Here is a 22,213-nt window from a genome sequence, read left to right as displayed (position 1 = left end):
ACATGTACACAATAGTGGGGCAGTTGACATTTAGCTCAAGACATTGTGTATGTATCCAAACATGTACACAATAGTGGGGCAGTTGACATTTAGCTCAAGACATTATGCCCTATACCACAACTACAAGACATGCATCACAAATTGACACACAATTATTCCACACGAACTTTCCATGACTGACACTCGACAACACCAACTATCGTCTCTGTAACGTTGACCGTACATGGTCTATGGTGTACACAGACAGACGGCACAACAGCGGTTTACCAAAATAGCTGGTGACATAAACGGTGACCCGGTCACCACACGTTCAATGGTGGAGCTAAGAGTACACAAGGCTTTCATCTCCCCTTACCCCCCCCCCCCGATCTGTGAGAAGGTCAGTCAACCTGATGTTGTTAGTGCACATCTACAGAAACGTGAAGCGTGTACAGGCTAGCACACGTACAGTCTAGCACGTGTACAGGCTAGCACGTGTACAAGCTAGCACGTGTACAGGCTAGCACGTGTACAAGCTAGCACGTGTACAGGCTAGCACGTGTACAGGCTAGCACACGTACAGGCTAGCACACGTACAGGCTAGCACAAGTACAGGCTAGCACGTGTACAGGCTAGCACACGTACAGGCTAGCACACGTACAGGCTAGCACTAGCACGTGTACAGGCTAGCACACGTACAGGCTAGCACAAGTACAGGCTAGCACACGTACAGGCTAGCACTTGCACGTGTACAGGCTAGCACACGTACAGGCTAGCACACGTACAGGCTAGCACACTTACAGGCAAGCACTAGCACGTGAAAAGGCTAGCACACGTACAGGCTAGCACACGTACAGGCTAGCACACGTACAGGCTAGCACTCGCACGTGTACAGGTTAGCACACGTACAGGCTAGCACACTTACAGGCTAGCACTAGCACACGTACAGGCTAGCACACGTACAGGCTAGCACACGTACAGGCTAGCACACTTACAGGCTAGCACTAGCACACGTACAGGCTAGCACACGTACAGGCTAGCACACGTACAGGCTAGCACACGTACAGGCTAGCACACGTACAGGCTAGCACACTTACAGGCTAGCACTAGCACACGTACAGGCTAGCACACGTACAGGCTAGCACACGTACAGGCTAGCACACGTACAGGCTAGCACACGTACAGGCTAGCACACGTACAGGCTAGCACACGTACAGGCTAGCACACGTACAGGCTAGCACATGTACAGGCAAGCACTAGCACGTGTACAGGCTAGCACATGTACAGGCTAGCACTAGCACGTGTACAGGCTAGCACGTGTACAGGCTAGCACACGTACAGGCTAGCACACGTACAGGCTAGCACACGTACAGGCTAGCACTAGCACGTATACAGGCTAGCACTAGCACATGTACAGGCTAGCACGTGTACAGGCTAGCACACGTACAGGCTAGCACACGTACAGGCTAGCACACGTACAGGCTAGCACTAGCACGTATACAGGCTAGCACTAGCACATGTACAGGCTAGCACGTGTACAGGCTAGCACACGTACAGGCTAGCACGTGTACAGGTTTGCAATAGCACACGTACAGGCTAGCACTAGCACACGTACAGGCTAGCACTAGCACACGTACAGGCTAGCACTAGCACACGTACAGGTTAGCACTAGCACACGTACAGGCTAGCACTAGCACATGTACAGGCTATGTGTACAGGCTAGCACGAGTACACAACGCGCTACATGAGTGAGTACATTGATACTATTGGAGCTATTAGTTGCTAACATTAGTTTAAAAGCAAAAACAAATCAATACTACACCAGAAAGCCGTGAAAGTTGAGGGTTTTGTTACACCTATCGTATTGTAAAGTGTAGCGGTGAGGGTTTTGTTACCGGTGTAAATAAGCCTATTTGTGTGCGTGTAAATCTGGGTACTTGGTCGCATCAAAAGTTTTCGTGCTATCGAAGTGAAGTATAAACAAGTACAGTTGTGCCGACAAAGATTGAGTTGGAAAAGTTTGAGTCCTCCCACGGCTTTGGTTTGTATTATAATACAAGGAGAAAAAAAACACAACTAAGAACAAAAATATGAACGAGCATCGCAAACGTCTAGTGGCAACTGGTCAAGCAGTACTCACGTTCAGGCAGACGTCTGGATCCCGTGACCGCTGGCTGCAGAAAGCCAGACCAATTAGACACGACCAGGGAAACCTTGGGCTGACATATGACACGGTGGGGGTGTCGTTACATGGGGCAGAAGGTCACCACTTCATGGTTTACAAGTTATCGAGTCACCACCCCAGGGTTTACAGGCTACTGAGTCACCACCCCAGGGTTTACAGGCTACTGAGTCACCAACCCAGGGTTTACAGGCTACTGAGTCACCACCCCAGGGTTTACAGGCTACTGAGTCACCACCCCAGGGTTTACAGGCTACTGAGTCACCAACCCAGGGTTTACAGGCTACTGAGTCACCAACCCAGGGTTTACAGGCTACTGAGTCACCAACCCAGGGTTTACAGGCTACTGAGTCACCAACCCAGGGTTTACAGGCTACTGAGTCACCACCCCAGGGTTTACAGGCTACTGAGTCACCAACCCAGGGTTTACAGGCTACTGAGTCACCACCCCAGGGTTTACAGGCTACTGAGTCACCACCCCAGGGTTTACAGGCTACTGAGTCACCAACCCAGGGTTTACAGGCTACTGAGTCACCAACCCAGGGTTTACAGGCTACTGAGTCACCAACCCAGGGTTTACAGGCTACTGAGTCACCAACCCAGGGTTTACAGGCTACTGAGTCACCAACCCAGGGTTTACAGGCTACTGAGTCACCAACCCAGGGTTTACAGGCTACTGAGTCACCAACCCAGGGTTTACAGGCTACTGAGTCACCAACCCAGGGTTTACAGGCTACTGAGTCACCAACCCAGGGTTTACAGGCTACTGAGTCACCAACCCAGGGTTTACAGGCTACTGAGTCACCAACCCAGGGTTTACAGGCTACTGAGTCACCAACCCAGGGTTTACAGGCTACTGAGTCACCAACCCAGGGTTTACAGGCTACTGAGTCACCAACCCAGGGTTTACAGGCTAATGAGTCACCAACCCAGGGTTTACAGGCTACTGAGTCACCAACCCAGGGTTTACAGGCTACTGAGTCACCAACCCAGGGTTTACAGGCTACTGAGTCACCAACCCAGGGTTTACAGGCTATTGAGTCACCAACCCAGGGTTTACAGGCTACTGAGTCACCAACCCAGGGTTTACAGGCTACTGAGTCACCAACCCAGGGTTTACAGGCTACTGAGTCACCACCCCAGGGTTTACAGGCTACTGAGTCACCAACCCAGGGTTTACAGGCTATTGAGTCACCAACCCAGGGTTTACAGGCTATTGAGTCACAACCCCAGGGTTTACAAGTTATTGAGTCACCAACCATGCATGTAATTGTGTCACCACTCCACTTATGTGTATAGGCGTGTGTAATTGTGTCACCCATAACCAGTTAGATGTGTTACCAGACTAACATTCTACTGAATATGTTAGGACAAGCAAGCCTTCACATAGAAGACACGACATTGTCGTTAAACATTTAATCACAAGCTTTCGAGTGGGTGGATTGTTGGTCAGGGTGCAGCAACCAATACAATAACATTCACATCGAGAATTCGGCAGTCACAAGTAACCTACAAGTCTGCACACTATGGCCTAAGTTTGAGCTTTGTGTGTTTAATGCATCACTGCTTATCGATTGATCCTAAGATAATGGGTGCAAAACATTTGGCCGATGGTAAGCACATTAAGAAAACCTAACACAAACCAAGAGAAGTAAAAGTTGATGTCAATTGACTGTATATACTTACAGTTGATGTTCTATATATAATCCTACACTTGACAGGCGTGTGGGTGACTGCTCCAGTCATATTACTCGATCCTAGTCGAGTGACTGCTTCAGTCATATCCTAATTGTGACTGCTTCAGTCATATCCTAATTGTGACTGCTTCAGTCATATCCTAACTGTGACTGCTTCAGTCATATCCTAATCGAACACAGAGATCGATATCTAGCAGAGATTAAGACACAAGTCCCCTCTGATAGCAGTCGGACAAGAGGAGTACGGTAAGAAACACATGCCACTATCTTGTGTACACCAGTCGATACCTCCACCCTGCCCAATCTACATGCCACTATCTTGTGTACACCAGTCGATACCTCCACCCTGCCCAATCTAAGTCCCGTCCAGGTGACCTAGATGCAGGACCAGGTAAGGTGGTTTGTTTGTTGCCAGCAGCTAGAGGGGATTTGTTTCACTCATCAAGGGGATCGCGTCACGTGAGTGAGTAGCTAACACAGGGGGCGCTCCACACAGGTGGGTTCTCTATGGGTGTCTTATGTAAGTCTAATACAGGGGGCGCTCCATACAGGTGGGTTCTCTACGGGTGTCTTATGTAAGTCTAACACGGGGGGGGGGGGGCGCTCCACACAGGTGGGTTCTCTACAGGTGTCTTATACAAGTCTAACACGGTGGGCGCTCCATACAGGTGTATTCTCTATGGGTGTCTTATACAAGTCTAACACAGGGGGGGGGGGGGCGCTCCACACAGGTGGGTTCTCTACGGGTGTCTTATGCAAGTCTAACACGGGGGGGGGGGGGGCGGGGGGCTCCACACAGGTGGGTTCTCTACGGGTGTCTTATGCAAGTCTAACACAGGGGGGGGGGGCTCCACACAGGTGGGTTCTCTACGGGTGTCTTATGCAAGTCTAACACAGGGGGGCGGGGGGCTCCACACAGGTGGGTTCTCTACGGGTGTCTTATGCAAGTCTAACACAGGGGGGCGCTCCATACAGGTGGGTTCTCTACGGGTGTCTTATGCAAGTCTAACACGGGGGGGGGGGGGGGCGGGGGGCTCCACACAGGTGGGTTCTCTATGGGTGTCTTATACAAGTCTAACACAGCCGAGGGGGTGGCATCGCTCCAAGGTTAACTCTAAGATTACAAGGATTATCTAGAGCCCATTTAATCTGAGACAAGTTTTCAGGGAAAATTTGTGTAGTTTCAAATTGTTATCGGCTATGAATCCCCAGTAAGGGTGGGGGATGGGGAGGGATGGTGTGATTGTTTTCGATCTAATTGGAGGGGGGTGTTATTATTATTGTTTTCGATCTAATTGGAGGTGGCGGGGTGTTAGTGTTATCTCTAAATGAATAAACTATACTAAAAATAAAGGTTAACGTGAAGAAACAAAAGAACTCAACATAGAGCTGGTCTATCATAAACTGGTGAAATCACAAGTCCACTATTGTATACAAAGTACAAGTCTGACATAACCACGCGACTAGACTGAATGGGTTGGTGCTAATGCTTATTTTTAATAGTGACCCACCAAATATAAGACGTTGTCTAAGGTACGTGTTATAAATGGCCATTTTGGCTAAATTCTAAAGTACATTATTATTATAAATGGCCATTTTGGTTAAATTCTAAAGTACATTATTGTTATAAATGGCCATTTTGGCTAAATTCTAAACTACATTATTGTTATAAATGGCCATTTTTGCTAAATTCTAAAGTACATTATTGTTATAAATGGCCATTTTGGAAGTGGATCAATGACAAGATAAGAGCTGATGAAGGAAGGGGAGTGAACCGTGTCCCACTAATTACAAAACGGACTAATTCCTCAGATAATTACAAGATTACATTCCTCGGGGCTTATCTAATCACTGTTTACACATGCAGAGAATTCAAATAAAAAAGCGAATCGTAGATTTGTAGAGCCAAGACATCAGGACTGAGCTACGTATCTGAAGAAATATGTCAACTATGTCGCACCTTTACCTTTCTTATCGAACAAACCGTGACTGACCATATCTCAGGTATTTCTCCCTTATGTGCACAAGCTGAAACTGGACCAACTCTCTACCATCTTTTAATTGACCCACACACGAGAGTGGGCTAACATATCAACACTAGAAGAATGGGGCTGAGTTGAAGGCTGGAATCCTGATGCTAAACGAACTTGTTAAAAGGGACCGTCCAACACCAAAGGAAACAACAGTGGTAGTCTGGGCTGTAGTTGGGTTAGTTGTACATGAGCAGAGTTAGTACGTTAATGGTGATAGAAAAACATGCGTCCATACTTAGAGGCAATCTGTAGCTGATCTTACACCGCATACGGCTGGCGGTAAATCCTCACAAGAAAAACATCCTCGCCACGTGACCTACACGGGAAACCCTCGCCTTTTATAAGGGGTTTGACACACTCCCCACCCACCCCTCCCAGCATTCTCCTCTGTCGTTTGTCAACACGGATGTCAGACCGGCAAAACGAAGGTTCACATTTATAAAATGGCAAATTGTTTTTGTCTTCCTTGCAGCAGAAAACTGTCAAGTGTGGGGTGAATAAGATATCACGACACAAACGGCAGCTAGCACGAGACGTGGATTCATTGATCCAGGAAATCCATATCACAACTCACAAGTGAGAACAACAAGTAACATTGTCAGGCTATTTATAGGCCGGCTAATTAGCTCTTGTGACGGCGGGAAGGACGTATGGATTGCTTGCCGTGCAGTTGGGGTTTAGAAATATGGGTGACCTGTGATAGAGGTCAGATGCAGAGTTCAAGGTACCCGCTATACAGGTAAACTAAACGGTATTATCCAAAGTACAGGTAAGAGATAACATTTGTAACCCAGAGGCTAAATATCATGTACCCCCCTGCTTCCACACCCCCCCCCATGATAAACATTTTAAGTTATTTTGATGGCCTTTTAAAAATAGGTAGATCTATATCATTTTTTTAAACAATGGCACTGTTGGCATATCGCTCAATGTTACCTAATGTAAATAAACACGTGAAAGAAACTTACCCTCCTCTAACATTGTCGGATTGAAGTCTGGCTCCATGGATGTACAGTATCCCAGAACTTGAAAGTGTACCGGTCAGGCTAGCGTTCATCACGTGCTCCGTGTACAGAACACAAGTCTCAGACTAGCAAACATGTTTTTCTCACTGATAAATCTGGTCCGTCAGCCAATCACTACGATCGTTGTCTATCAGAAGGCCAGTACGTTTGACAATGAATTGATTAGACCAATAGCTAGGCGCGGTGCGACAGTGTAGCACCAGGGAATGATGCAAACATTGGACTCAAACTGTAACACTACGGGAATAACAACCACGTGCTAATGTAGCGCCGAGAGAAGGACCAGCACTTTCCACTGTACCGAAGTAACACCCTATCTTTAAAACAATATCTAGCTCGAATATTTCTAACAGTACTCACAGTGTAGACCTACTTGTCGGCCAAATCTAAAAACCACCTAACGCGTAAACAATTTTTTTTTTAAATCACAGTAATAGTATTGCAACTCGATTGTTTTTCTTCGAGGTATGAAAGTTTCCACACAGCACTGAATGTGACAAATAAGACACGAAGATCAGCAGCGGGTACTTGAGTCATTAAGACAGACCAGAAACCCGGTGTAAACAAGCGCCAACAACACATAGACCAGAGGAGCGACAACACTCGTGTGACTGGTGTAGTCGGGACAAGTGTTCACAGACTCACGTATTTGGAGATAGGAGCAAGGTTAAGGTCAGCACTAGTCAACCAACGCGGTGGTCCAACGGGCCCTACTTTCTACCTGTCGCAGTGATGCAATGCTGGGGCGGCGGTGATAAACATAAAAAGTTTGGCTAGATCAGCAAGATGTTATTGTCATTAGATAAGAGTGCAAGCACGTCTAGGGTAGGTTCAACTGTCATTAAGGCTGAGAGGGAACTCATTGCCTCAAGGGCTCGTCCATAGAGAATATCACAACCTTTATTGGAGGGGGAGGGGACGGACTTATATGAAGATGGAGAATTAACGAAGTAACCCTTTAAATTATTATTTTAAGTTGAGGTTTTGTTTATTTTTGGCATTAAAACAACAGGTTAATTGTAATGAAATTTCTGTTCAGAAAAAAACAATTCTTATTAAAATTATTAGGCCTATTTTCTTTAAATATATAATAATGAACCACTAATAATTAAATAACCAAAAAAAAGGAAGTGTGGGTCACTGTTTTAATTGTATTAGGCCCCAATGTATTCAAAACATTATAATTGTGCACCAATTTAAAGTTAAATCTTGGTCACAGATTAAGTGCTGGGCCAGGGGTTATCATATTCGCACCACTACTTGACAGTTTAGCTCCTAAATCTTCATTAATTTAAAGCAGGGGTCTCCAAACTTTTCAGTCCGAGGGCCGCATTTACTATCAAATTTCAGTTCGGGGGCCAGTTTTTTCCAGGCATGTCTTTGATTTTTCTGGGCAAAGTTCCTCAGCCATCACCAACAAACGTTTTTTCAGTGGACAAAAAGATCTCCGCGGGCCAGATGAGAGGACCTCGCGGGCCGCATCTGGCCCGCGGGCCGTAGTTTGGAGACCCCTGATTTAAAGGTTAAATATTGGTCACAGATTAAGTGCTGCGCCAGGGGTTATCATACTTAACATAAACAGCAATGTTAACTGTACAGAAAAAGATGTTCTACCAGTAGTTGACAGTAACTGGAGCCATACAATACATCAGCAATGTTAACTGTACAGAAAAAGATGACAGTTATTGGAGCCATACATCAGCAATGTTAACTGTACAGAAAAAGATGACAGTTATTGGAGCCATACATCAGCAATGTTAACTGTACAGAAAAAGATGACAGTTATTGGAGCCATACATCAGCAATGTTAACTGTACAGAAAAAGATGACAGTTATTGGAGCCATACATCAGCAATGTTAACTGTACAGAAAAAGATGACAGTTATTGGAGCCATACATCAGCAATGTTAACTGTACAGAAAAAGATGACAGTAACTGGAGCCATACATCAGCAATGTTAACTGTACAGAAAAAGATGACAGTTATTGGAGCCATACATCAGCAATGTTAACTGTACAGAAAAAGATGACAGTTATTGGAGCCATACATCAGCAATGTTAACTGTACAGAAAAAGATGACAGTTATTGGAGCCATACATCAGCAATGTTAACTGTACAGAAAAAGATGACAGTTATTGGAGCCATATATCAGCAATGTTAACTGTACAGAAAAAGATGACAGTTATTGGAGCCATACATCAGCAATGTTAACTGTACAGAAAAAGATGACAGTTATTGGAGCCATACATCAGCAATGTTAACTGTACAGAAAAAGATGACAGTTATTGGAGCCATACATCAGCAATGTTAACTGTACAGAAAAAGATGACAGTTATTGGAGCCATACATCAGCAATGTTAACTGTACAGAAAAAGATGACAGTTATTGGAGCCATACATCAGCAATGTTAACTGTACAGAAAAAGATGACAGTTATTGCAGCCATACATCAGCAATGTTAACTGTACAGAAAAAGATGACAGTTATTGGAGCCATACATCAGCAATGTTAACTGTACAGAAAAAGATGACAGTTATTGGAGCCATACATCAGCAATGTTAACTGTACAGAAAAAGATGACAGTTATTGGAGCCATACATCAGCAATGTTAACTGTACAGAAAAAGATGACAGTTATTGCAGCCATACATCAGCAATGTTAACTGTACAGAAAAAGATGACAGTTATTGGAGCCATACATCAGCAATGTTAACTGTACAGAAAAAGATGACAGTTATTGAAGCCATACATCAGCAATGTTAAATTCTCCAGTGACTTGGAGGATAACAGCCTATACAAGTTTAATGACCTCTTTGTCCACAACTATACACCTGTTCTCCCCACACTTGTCACCAATAACTAGCCTTGACATGTCAGATGTAATAGAGGAAAATGACGAGCATCTTAAGGAGAAAAGGTGTGGTATGAGAGAGAAGTAACTGGCCAGTGGCTGGGTGCCATTGATACTAAATGACACAGTACAACTACATCACTGCATTACAAAGGATATCTCTAACACAGCTTGTTCATGATCTCAAAGTATTTCAGACTTCTCCCGATCAATGAAATTAATGGAGTATAAATTGTTGGAAGTTAGCCTTTCAATTACTTCATGGGTCTTCTGGTGCAGTAACTTCAAATATTTACTCTAGCTTGATTTATTTGTGCCAAGATGTCCGTCCAATGGACAAGTCATAAACACGGCCTTTAAGGAAATGACTAAAGCGGAAAGTCTCTCGATTTTGATGGCAACTACTTTATAACATACATGTCTTATGGTTCTCATGATGAAGGAGGGTTATAAAATAGATGGGAGTTAAGCTAATGAATGTACAGTTTACAGCTGGTAGAGAAAAACCCCACAATGTGTTCAGCAATTTTAAACTAAGGTATTTAGAAAATGCTATGATTGAAATAGATCTTTCTACAGTTTCCAGCAGAGGCATACAATACACAAACATTTATCTGCTTAAAGAAAACATGACTGACCATCTATCTGAATAAAGAAAATATGACTGAATGAATGCAAACAGAATTTACTGATAACCAGATTAACAGAAATAATGAATAATGCAAAATACATTATAAAAAGAAAGACAGGTCTGTCAACTGAAGACAAAATGTTTAAAAATCTTCTCTACCTTCAAAAGACGTGGTACAAGATCTTCTATACTAATACTATTGGGATATTTCCACCACCCCCACTTATATGCTGCTTATTTTTTACTTTCAGCCTTTTAAGTAATTTCACCAGTTTAAGATCACAGCTAATTTTGGTGACCAATGGCATACATTTTAAAACAATGTTTCATCCAAAATGGAGCAGAAAAAATATTTTACAATGATTAAGGAATAAAAACCTTAAAATTTTAAAAATATATTAAAATTGAAAGCACACGGTCAGCTTGAGTTATGTAACCAAAAAAGTTATCTCAAAATCTCTTTCCATTAAACTATGTAACACTTGCCAGCTATATGAGTGTTATAGAATAAACTACATAAAACAAAAAGAAATTCAAATAAAAATCAAACAGCAAAAATAAGTATGTAATATTTAAACCTGATATCTACTGACAACTTCATCTTGAATTTTTTTCTTTCGGGTTACATATACTGTCTTCAAACGAATACATTTTCTTCGCTCTTCATACAGGTGCTCTTTTAAATCCAGCTTGAAATTTCAACTTTTGCAACCAAAAAATAAATAAATTATGTTATTTTAAGTTTAAGCCAATAATGGCTATTCTTTAGACAGGTTAGAAATTTTAATAACAGAGCGATTATCAAAGGAAAATTACTGGTTCTTTAAATACACTTGTTGAGCACTACAATATTGTATCAATATTAATTTGTAAAGGTAGTGATAGGGTCAGGATCAGTGCTAGGGCCAGGGTTGATCAAAAAGGAATACTAACAAAAATATTTTTAGTATCAAGACACAAAAAATAAATACATTTGGGGAATTGCAGCTGACTTTAGATTCACAGTGCACTCCCCCCCCCCCCCCCTAATTTCTTTACAGGAAGAAATTAGTACTTAGATTTTACTAGTTACTTAGAAATGAGAATACTAACTAATTAAAATGAACAGCATTTCTCTAAATACTAATGCGATTTGCGCCAACAAATGGCAATGAATAGGCCTATCTGGTAATAATTTCATTATTTAGCCTATCTAAAACTTAAATAATAGTTATTTACTAGCCTAACGACTTATAGTTATTAGGCCTAATAGAAAATAATTTGGCTATTAGGCTAGTTAATATTGTTATAATGCCTAGGCTAATTATTAATTAACATTTAAAAATAACTGTTGCTAACATTAGCCTATAACTTTACAAACAATGCAGATCTAGTATGTAGGCCCTAGGCCCTTTTACTATTTGCATTTGTTTGTCTAGAGTCTAGTCTAAAACTTATAGATTTTTATCTAAAAAAGATTAGGCCTAAATTAAAAACATAAAAAAAGATTTAGCGTATTTTATTAGCCGCTTCTGGTTCACCTCTGGTTGAGCGTATTTTATTATAAACACAATCAAAACTCACAAAAACGTTAGTAAAAACCCAGGATTAGAGCTATGTTAGGAAAAAACCAGGATTAGAGCTAGATCTACTTATTTTTTTAAATGAATTTTTGAATGTAAGTTTTAATTAGAAAAGGTAAAAAAACATAAAAAAGCATTAGGATAGTTCCAATTAAATAGCCTGTGATGGTCAGTGTAATCGTCAGCTGGAGAAAAATCCCTACACATTGAGGGTTTACCGTGAGTCCACATTGACACTAATTTATCAGCATACGTCATAGCTTAGGCAATTCCTATTTGAAATTGTGGTGGTCTCAGTTTTGGGGGTCATTGTGAGTTCATAAACTTTTATTTATAGTATCATGCATGGGAGATACCTGCCTGTAACAATACAAACTTATTAACTTAACCACCTTGCAATTGTGAGTTTTGTACTTTACCCATTGCCATTAAAATCTTTACTGACACACGAACATAGCACATTCAATATTCCAGATTTGGATTTTTCTCAAGTTTTGACAAGAGTGGGAAAATGTTTACACGGTGTCCGATAATGGAATCTTCTTTAAAAAAAGGGGTGTTAGGTAACTGGTTTTTAACTAAATGCCATGCACACAGAGTTGGCTAAAGTCAAACCCTGTCCCTAACCCTAACCCCAACACTGGTCCTACCATACGCCTAACCCTAATTTCTAACCATAAAATTAGTCGAGATTACAATACTACTAATAACCCAACACCCCTTTTTTACAGAAGATTCCATTATCGGACACTGGTATCTATAATTAATTATCCTAAATGCCAAATGGCAAACATTGCCGCAAACATTAATTATTAACAAGATAAAAGACGTAAAAGTCACCTCAAAACTTACTAAACTTTGGTAAATTAAAGCGATAAAATATATTCTAGATCTAGATTAATAATTTAGTAACACTAGATCTTGTAGTAGGGGCATATAACCGCATATAAAAATATATATATAGTTATTTAATTTATAGTCATCGTCGTATACTTTAGTAGTAAGTAGAGGCCCTAGCGATAGATTAGAAGTAAAAGCAGAAGTAAACTTCTAACTCTTGTGCGTGATGAGTAAAAAAATTGTTATTTAGTTTTCTGTGGTTTCCAGAACACAAGAGTGATAAAAAGAAAAGTGGTACACCCCTCCCAAGGTTACAAAGATCATGATCAATAATAAGCAGTAGCGTACGCAGGGGGGGGGGAGCAGGGGGAGCTGCCGCTCCCCCTCTGGCCATTTTCAGCAAAGTGGCGCCTTTTTGGAAACTTTTTAAACTCAAAGTTTTAAACAATGATATTTGTTAAAAATTATTTTTGTTCGGCACATCTATGTAAATCACAAGATTTCTTTTCATGCAGCAATTAATCATTATTGTACCTGTCTAGTAGTTTCTACGTTTACAACACGTATTAACAGCTGCATCAGTTTGCCATTCTTAAAATAACCATTACGATGCATTGCAAAGTTTAAAAAACCTCTACGGGTAGTACTACTTGGCAAGAGGGGTGTTAAGTTTTAAGCAACTGATAATGTATTTGCTTAAGAATAATTGAATTAGAAAATGTTATACATAAATCTTCACACATAATTACGTTATATATACAGTTTGAATCGTGTGATTAATTTTTAAAAAATTACAATACAGAAACAAATACAACTGATGTGGCACCTCTATTTAAATTTATTTATGAGCAAACTGCGTAGTGGTGGGAAAATTAGTATTCTTACAGTTTGGGCGATAGTGATTACGATTACAAATTGTATGAAACAGTTACAACCCCCTCCCCCATGGACCCCTCTGTAAAAAAAATATTGTCATAATACCACTGCTACTTATTTAAATCTATTTCTATAATATATATTTGTTTAATATATATTTGTGTAATATATATGTATGTTTAGAATAGTCATCTAAAAACTGACGCTATGTTCACTCTGAGTTGGTTATCTTCCCCCCCCCCCCCCCACCTCACCACCACAATTGTGTAGAGCGACATTAATGTCACACCTTGTTATAAACTGGGTTGGATAATCGACCTAAAGTGACCGGACAGTGGTAAATGAAGTTGAACCCACCCACCCCCCCCCCCCCCAACCCACCCTGAACTGATATGTAAATGCGTAATGGTGTACCAAAGTACCATGCCGCCAGAAAATTAGCTTTTTTAAACATAAAACTTTGTGAATATTGTTTTTGCAATTACCAGTAAAAAGGTGTGTGAGCAATACAGTGATCTAACCCATACCTATCACTATGTTAAAAAATGATCTTAAAAGAACACAAAGAAGCAGTAGTTAATTAAAAATATATGATCTGAACTAAAAGACCAATATTTAGTAAATGTAGGCTGCTATTTCGAATGTTTAGCTGTTATTTGGAAAAGCGTGGTTTTATACCAACTCTGATTTTAAAAACTTTCATTATGCTGTAACACTTTAGCATTTATGCTGACGATATATTAAATTCTGATTATAGACAAAAACATTTTGTAAACACGAATAGTGTTAAGCAATTTCATTATATTCTAAAGTAATTATTTATTTGTTTTGACATTTATAATTAAATGTGTAGATATATACATATTTATATTAAGAGAGTGATTATTTCCCCTATTTCACTTGTCTTAAATAGTTTCCCAGGAATTATTATGTAAGAATTTTTTTAACAAGAATTACAAAACAGATTGTGTTACGTTCATTGTTTTTGGTTGTGGTGTGTGTATATTTGTTTTATTTTTGTTTAGATTGATACTATTTTTGTTTTGTCGGCCTACATTGTGTGTTTTTTTTTTTATTTCTTCGGAGTGCTACTTTCAATTATTTTACATCATAGCGAAGTAATGACATACAGCTAGTAATTATATATATATATATATATATATATATATATATATATATATATATATATATATATATATATATATATATATATATATATATATATATATATATATATAATACACGTATATAGAACGTGTTAAAAATTCGGCGCCTTTTTTTTTGCTCTTTTCGCTCCCCCTACAACGAAAACCTGGATACGCCTCTGGTAATAAGCTATCATGATTTATAGATCAAAGTCTAGTCTATAGCCGTCCAAGCTGGATCTAGATCTATATAATAATTTATTTCAATTTCTGAAAAGCTCTACATTAGTAATTACTAATACAGACTATGGGAAAAGAAAAACATTGACGACCACCTGCACAACCTTTTATTCCACCCCCCCCCCCATACACACACTCCAAGCTTTTACAGAGTAAAACGTGTGAGATGTAAAGTGTTTCATAACAGAAACCCCAGCATGATTAGAGACCAGACAAGGGCAGTGTTTCTTCCAGACTTTTTTCTCCGGGGGGGGGGGGGGGTGCACTTTGGGGGGGGGGGGGGGGGCGGACACTGTTAAAAGTATATATTTTCTATATAAATGATATAAATTTCATTTCGCTCAGGGGGGGGGGGCGGTAACAATTTTTCAGCCTACACAAACACACAGAACCAACACCAATCATTCGTGGTTAACTCATGTCTTGATAAGTGGAGGAAGAAATTTCTCCTAATGGGGTGGGTGGATCAATACTGGTTTTCACCTGACGTACTGTGTTGTTTGTCTGGCCATCACATGCCTGTTTAGAGGTCGCTGTTGTTTGGCCATCAAAGGCTTGTCTGGCCATCACAGGCTTGTCTGGCCATCACAGGTTTGTCTGGCCATCAAAGGCTTGTCTGGCCATCACAGGCTTGTCTGGCCATCAAAGGCTTGTCTGGCCATCACAGTTTTGTCTGGCCATCACAGGCTTGTCTGGCCATCACAGGCTTGTCTGGCCATCACAGGCTTGTCTGGCCATCACAGGCTTGTCTGGCCATCACAGTTTTGTCTGGCCATCACAGGCGTGTCTGGCCATCACAGTTTTGTTTAGAGGTCGCTGTTGTTTGGCCATCACAGACTTGTTTGGCCATCAAAGGCTTGTCTGGCCATCACAGGCTTGTCTGGCCATCACATGCTTGTTTAGAGGTCGCTGTTGTTTGGCCATCATAGGCTTGTTTGGCCATCACAGGTTTGTCTGGCCATCAAAGGCTTGTTTGGCCATCAAAGGCTTGTTTGGCCATCAAAGGCTTGTTTGGCCATCACAGGCTTGTCTGGCCATCACATGCTTGTTTAGAGGTCGCTGTTGTTTGGCCATCAAAGGCTTGTTTGGCCATCAAAGGCTTGTTTGGCCATCAAAGGCTTGTTTGGCCATCACAGGCTTGTCTGGCCATCACAGGCTTGTTTAGAACTCGCTGGCCATCACAGGCTTGTCTGGCCATCACAGGCTTGTTTAGAACTCGCTGGCCATCACAGGCTTGTTTGGCCATCACAGGCTTGTTTAGAACTCGCTGGCCATCACAGGCTTGTTTGGCCATCACAGGCTTGTCTGGCCATCACAGACTTGTTTAGAGCTCATGTGTTGACCACAACCCACCCAGTTTGGGATGTTTTGGTCAGCGGCCCCACACACGGGACATAGAAATGGGAGTCGTAGTTTTATAGGATATGTCCTGACAGCAGTTAGCGTTGAAAGCCCAATGTACCCTGATCACGTATCGTTGTTTACCGTAGAAGGACCCAGTCAACACACGTGATAAAACAGGATAATGGCATAGATGTAGCCACAGATGTAGCCACAAGGTATTGGTACAGATGTAGCCACAGATGTAGCCACAAGGTATTGGTACAGATGTAGCCACAAGGTACTGGTACAGATGTAGCCACAAGGTATTGGTACAGATGTAGCCACAGATGTAGCCACAAGGTATTGGTACAGATGTAGCCACAAGGTACTGGTACAGATGTAGCCACACGGTACTGGTACAGATGTAGCCACAAGGTACTGGTACAGATGTAGCCACAAGGTACTGGTACAGATGTAGCCACAAGGTACTGGTACAGATGTAGCCACAAGGTATTGGTACAGATGTAGCCACAAGGTACTGGTACAGATGTAGCCACAAGGTACTGGTACAGATGTAGCCACAAGGTACTGGTACAGATGTAGCCACAAGGTACTGGTACAGATGTAGCCACAAGGTACTGGTACAGATGTAGCCACAAGGTACTGGTACAGATGTAGCCACAAGGTATTGGTACAGATGTAGCCACAAGGTATTGGTACAGATGTAGCCACAAGGTACTGGTACAGATGTAGCCACAGATGTAGCCACAAGGTACTGGTACAGATGTAGCCACAAGGTACTGGTACAGATGTAGCCACAAGGTACTGGTACAGATGTAGCCACAAGGTACTGGTACAGATGTAGCCACAAGGTACTGGTACAGATGTAGCCACAAGGTATTGGTACAGATGTAGCCACAAGGTACTGGTACAGATGTAGCCACAAGGTACTGGTACAGATGTAGCCACAAGGTATTGGTACAGATGTAGCCACAAGGTACTGGTACAGATGTAGCCACAAGGTACTGGTACAGATGTAGCCACAAGGTACTGGTACATATGTAGCCACAAGGTATTGGTACAGATGTAGCCACAAGGTACTGGTACAGATGTAGCCACAAGGTATTGGTACAAATGTAGCCACAAGGTACTGGTACAGATGTAGCCACAAGGTACTGGTACAGATGTAGCCACAAGGTACTGGTACAGATGTAGCCACAAGGTATTGGTACAGATGTAGCCACAAGGTACTGGTACAGATGTAGCCACAAGGTACTGGTACAGATGTAGCCACAAGGTACTGGTACAGATGTAGCCACAAGGTACTGGTACAGATGTAGCCACAAGGTACTGGTACAGATGTAGCCACAAGGTACTGGTACAGATGTAGCCACAAGGTACTGGTACAGATGTAGCCACAAGGTACTGGTACAGATGTAGCCACAAGGTACTGGTACAGATGTAGCCACAAGGTATTGGTACAGATGTAGCCACAAGGTATTGGTACAGATGTAGCCACAAGGTACTGGTACAGATGTAGCCACAAGGTATTGGTACAGATGTAGCCACAAGGTATTGGTACAGATGTAGCCACAAGGTACTGGTACAGATGTAGCCACAAGGAATTGGTACAGATGTAGCCACAAGGTATTGGTACAGATGTAGCCACAAGGTATTGGTACAGATGTAGCCACAAGGTATTGGTACAGATGTAGCCACAAGGTACTGGTACAGATGTAGCCACAAGGTACTGGTACAGATGTAGCCACAAGGTATTGGTACAGATGTAGCCACAAGGTACTGGTACAGATGTAGCCACAGATGTAGCCACAAGGTACTGGCATAGATGTAGCCACAAGGTACTGGCATAGATGTAGCCACAAGGTACTGGCACAGATGTAGCCACAAGGTATTGGTACAGATGTAGCCACAAGGTACTGGTACAGATGTAGCCACAGATGTAGCCACAAGGTATTGGTACAGATGTAGCCACAAGGTATTGGTACAGATGTAGCCACAAGGTACTGGTACAGATGTAGCCACAGATGTAGCCACAAGGTATTGGTACAGATGTAGCCACAAGGTATTGGTACAGATGTAGCCACAAGGTATTGGTACAGATGTAGCCACAAGGTACTGGTACAGATGTAGCCACAAGGTATTGGTACAGATGTAGCCACAAGGTACTGGTACAGATGTAGCCACAAGGTACTGGTACAGATGTAGCCACAAGGTATTGGTACAGATGTAGCCACAAGGTACTGGTACAGATGTAGCCACAAGGTATTGGTACAGATGTAGCCACAAGGTACTGGTACAGATGTAGCCACAAGGTACTGGTACAGATGTAGCCACAGATGTAGCCACAAGGTACTGGTACAGATGTAGCCACAAGGTACTGGTACAGATGTAGCCACAAGGTATTGGTACAGATGTAGCCACAAGGTACTGGTACAGATGTAGCCACAGATGTAGCCACAAGGTACTGGTACAGATGTAGCCACAAGGTACTGGTACAGATGTAGCCACAAGGTATTGGTACAGATGTAGCCACAGATGTAGCCACAAGGTACTGGTACAGATGTAGCCACAGATGTAGCCACAAGGTACTGGTACAGATGTAGCCACAGATGTAGCCACAAGGTACTGGTACAGATGTAGCCACAGATGTAGCCACAAGGTACTGGTACAGATGTAGCCACAAGGTACTGGTACAGATGTAGCCACAGATGTAGCCACAAGGTACTGGTACAGATGTAGCCACAAGGTATTGGTACAGATGTAGCCACAAGGTACTGGTACAGATGTAGCCACAAGGTACTGGTACAGATGTAGCCACAAGGTACTGGTACAGATGTAGCCACAAGGTATTGGTACAGATGTAGCCACAAGGTATTGGTACAGATGTAGCCACAAGGTATTGGTACAGATGTAGCCACAAGGTATTGGTACAGATGTAGCCACAGATGTAGCCATAAGTCTAAGATAAAGGTGACCCATCACGTGACTGGAGAACATTTTGTGGCGGTCATCAACCTTTGATGTGTCAAGTCTAAGCCACCTATTGATTAGCTACCTGTTAATTAGCTACCTATTGACTGAAAGTTTACAACCCCACAAAAGTACAACTGATTAAGAGAGTTTGTGTGGATGTTTCCCTGAACCCAAGATGTTTAGATGCCCCTCCCCCACCCCACCCATAATCACACAGAACTCCGCCTCGGAACAGGGGGCACTCTATACTCCAAGAATGCATTGTTCTCACGAATGTCATTTTCATTCGCTCCAAAAGAGGAAGCAATCACGTGTAGTACTGTTTACCTATATCGATACATGTTCATGTTCATGATATATATATATATATATATATATATATATATATATATATATATATATATATATATATATATATATATATATATATATATATATATATATATATATATATATATATATCCTAATATATAATTCCCCATGTGCGCACTTCTCTCTCTCTCTCTCTCTGTCTGTCCGCAAAATATTTTCGCCGGACATCACGCCAGAAACGGCAGCGATATATGGAGAACTTTATACGGACTTTTGTTGAAAATAATATGCTAGATGTTTTAAATGTATAACCACAATTTTAGTTAAAGAAGAAAAATAAAAATTAAAGGCGTATTCGAATGTAGAGAAACAGTATTATTTATGCAACCGGAAAAGCATTAATATATGTGAAAAAGAACGCATGAAATTGTGACGTCACTATTGCTTATACATTAACTAATGACGTCATCTGCCGTGTTTAGAATAAAAAGAAATGAACTATTTCATTCAAATTTGATTTAGATCTACGTACACTATGAAATGTATACAATACAATTTTTCCGGCCTAAACTCATAAAATTTATTTTATTTATTTGGATTCTAGATCTAGATATTCTAGATTCATCTATTCAAATAATACATTTCTATACTAAAGTATTTCAGGCCTTAATTACTTTATTGAAATCTTTGTTTATCTATGCAATTTGCTAATCTCTATAATATATAAAGCAAAGTTGTCGGGTGCCCGATAGGGCACTTCCCGGCGCCGCAGGCGCTTCAAATTTGGCAGGATCTTGCCTTGGGGCGACAGAACACGGGGGCCGGTTGGCCGAAAAGTCTACGATGATGGGGTAAAAACTGACCTCGACTGACCGGCGCCTTATATGAGCTATAAATCGAAAAAAAATGTCCACGGAGGAACCTCTTCATAACTCCTGAGGTCGTAGACCGACCCTCGGGCGAATTAATTAAGCATTCAAATTCTCAATGTTTTCGAAAGCCTAAGCAAAGCTGGGCAGCATGCCTAGTATATATATATATATATATATATATATATATATATATATATATATATATATATATATATATATATATATATATATATATCAGAGGATCAATGGAATCCTGCAATAGCGGAAGAAACTCCGCTTTACAGTGACAATTTATTTTTGCGGTTATTAAAAGATAAACATCAATTTCCAACAAAGACAACTGCCCTACTGTGTAGGCTATAGGCGTATTTGCTGCAGATAACTGAGATAAGATGTTTGGTGCTACTGCACGCGGTTAATGGATGTTAGTTTCAATCAAGGCCCAGAGTTAAGTCAAGGGAAACAAGTGTGTTAGTGCTGACAAAAGTAAGGGTTACTGTGTAGCTAGAATACGGATATAGACTGGTTTCATTAAAAAAAAACAGGTTTTTTGCTGTTATAAGTTGGACAACTTACAGATGGACATTGACGACAAAATCTTGACATTGACAAGAAAAGTTGGACATTGACAAGAAAAGTTGGACAACTTACAGATGGACGAGAAAATCACCTTCCCTCCTCGCTTGACTTGAACACAGGGGCGCGACTTGGGTGGCGGGGCGTGCATGGTGACAGCACGGGGGCGCCACTAGCCGGGCCGCCAGCACCAACCCCCGCCTGTGTGTACAACCCCCGCCTGTACGTACAACCCCTCCAGTACACAGTCACCGACCTTTGTGTACCCTTACAGCGCCGTGTGTCAGGTTCCAGAAATATCAGACACTCTGCTCTAGTCAGGCACTAGTTCAGTAGTTTAAAACGTCCTTAGAATGGTTGATGGGCCGTTATGCACCAGTCCTAGCCACAACTTACAACGGCGAGAAAGTTACCTCTATTTATATCTGAGTGGGGGGGAGGGGGGTGTTTCTTGAATAAAATTAATTTGAAGCATAGACCGTTACGCTCCAGTTTCTAAGGCGGATAGTGGCGGTGGATAGAGGCGGTGGATAGTGGCGGTGGATAGAGGCGGTGGATAGAGGCGGTGGATAGTGGCGGTGGATAGAGGCGGTGGATAGAGGCGGTGGATAGTGGCTGTGGATAGAGGCGGTGGATAGTGGCGGTGGATAGAGGCGGTGGAGAGTGGCGGTGGATAGAGGCGGTGGAGAGTGGCGGTGGATAGAGGCGGTGGAGAGTGGCGGTGGATAGAGGCGGTGGATAGTGGCGGTGGATAGAGGCGGTGGATAGAGGCGGTGGATAGAGGCGGTGGATAGTGGCGGTGGATAGTGGCTGTGGATAGAGGCGGTGGATAGTGGCGGTGGATAGTGGCGGTGGATAGTGGCTGTGGATAGAGGCGGTGGATAGTGGCGGTGGATAGAGGCGGTGGATAGTGGCGGTGGATAGTGGCTGTGGATAGAGGCGGTGGATAGTGGCGGTGGATAGAGGCGGTGGATAGTGGCGGTGGATAGTGGCGGTGGATAGAGGCGGTGGATAGAGGCGGTGGATAGAGGCGGTGGATAGTGGCTGTGGATAATGGTGTGGATAGTGGCGTATAGG

At 42.2% G+C, this 22,213-nt stretch overlaps 1 protein-coding gene across 7 annotated transcripts in view; it reads right to left on the bottom strand.

The window, feature by feature from the left end:
• LOC131937221 (prestin) overlaps positions 1-21,514 on the bottom strand; it is a 45,414-nt gene extending 23,900 nt beyond the window's left edge. For 3 of the 7 annotated variants that reach the window (XR_009386176.1, XR_009386175.1, XM_059294467.1), the window contains exons 1-2: positions 3,848-4,379; positions 2,120-2,153 (exon numbers count right to left, since the gene is read on the bottom strand). Coding sequence is in view for 5 of the 7 variants with exons in the window: in XM_059294467.1 (XP_059150450.1) it covers positions 2,120-2,153; positions 3,848-3,943 (130 nt within the window). In the remaining 2 variants the exon portion in view is untranslated. Of the gene's footprint in view, positions 1-2,119; positions 2,154-3,847; positions 4,380-6,126; positions 6,193-6,859; positions 7,932-21,211 lie in introns of those variants that run through there. The other 4 variants (XM_059294469.1, XM_059294470.1, XM_059294471.1 and 1 more) reach the window with 4 other exon arrangements.
• Between the last annotated feature and the right edge of the window lie 699 nt (positions 21,515-22,213).

This window comes from Physella acuta, unplaced genomic scaffold (genome assembly GCF_028476545.2).
Source record: "Physella acuta isolate Inbredline_101_S28 unplaced genomic scaffold, ASM2847654v3 ptg000204l, whole genome shotgun sequence".
Taxonomy (NCBI): Eukaryota; Metazoa; Mollusca; class Gastropoda; family Physidae; genus Physella; species Physella acuta.
The sequence above is the reverse complement of the archived record's forward strand: the minus strand, read 5'-3'. Positions and strand labels throughout refer to the sequence as shown.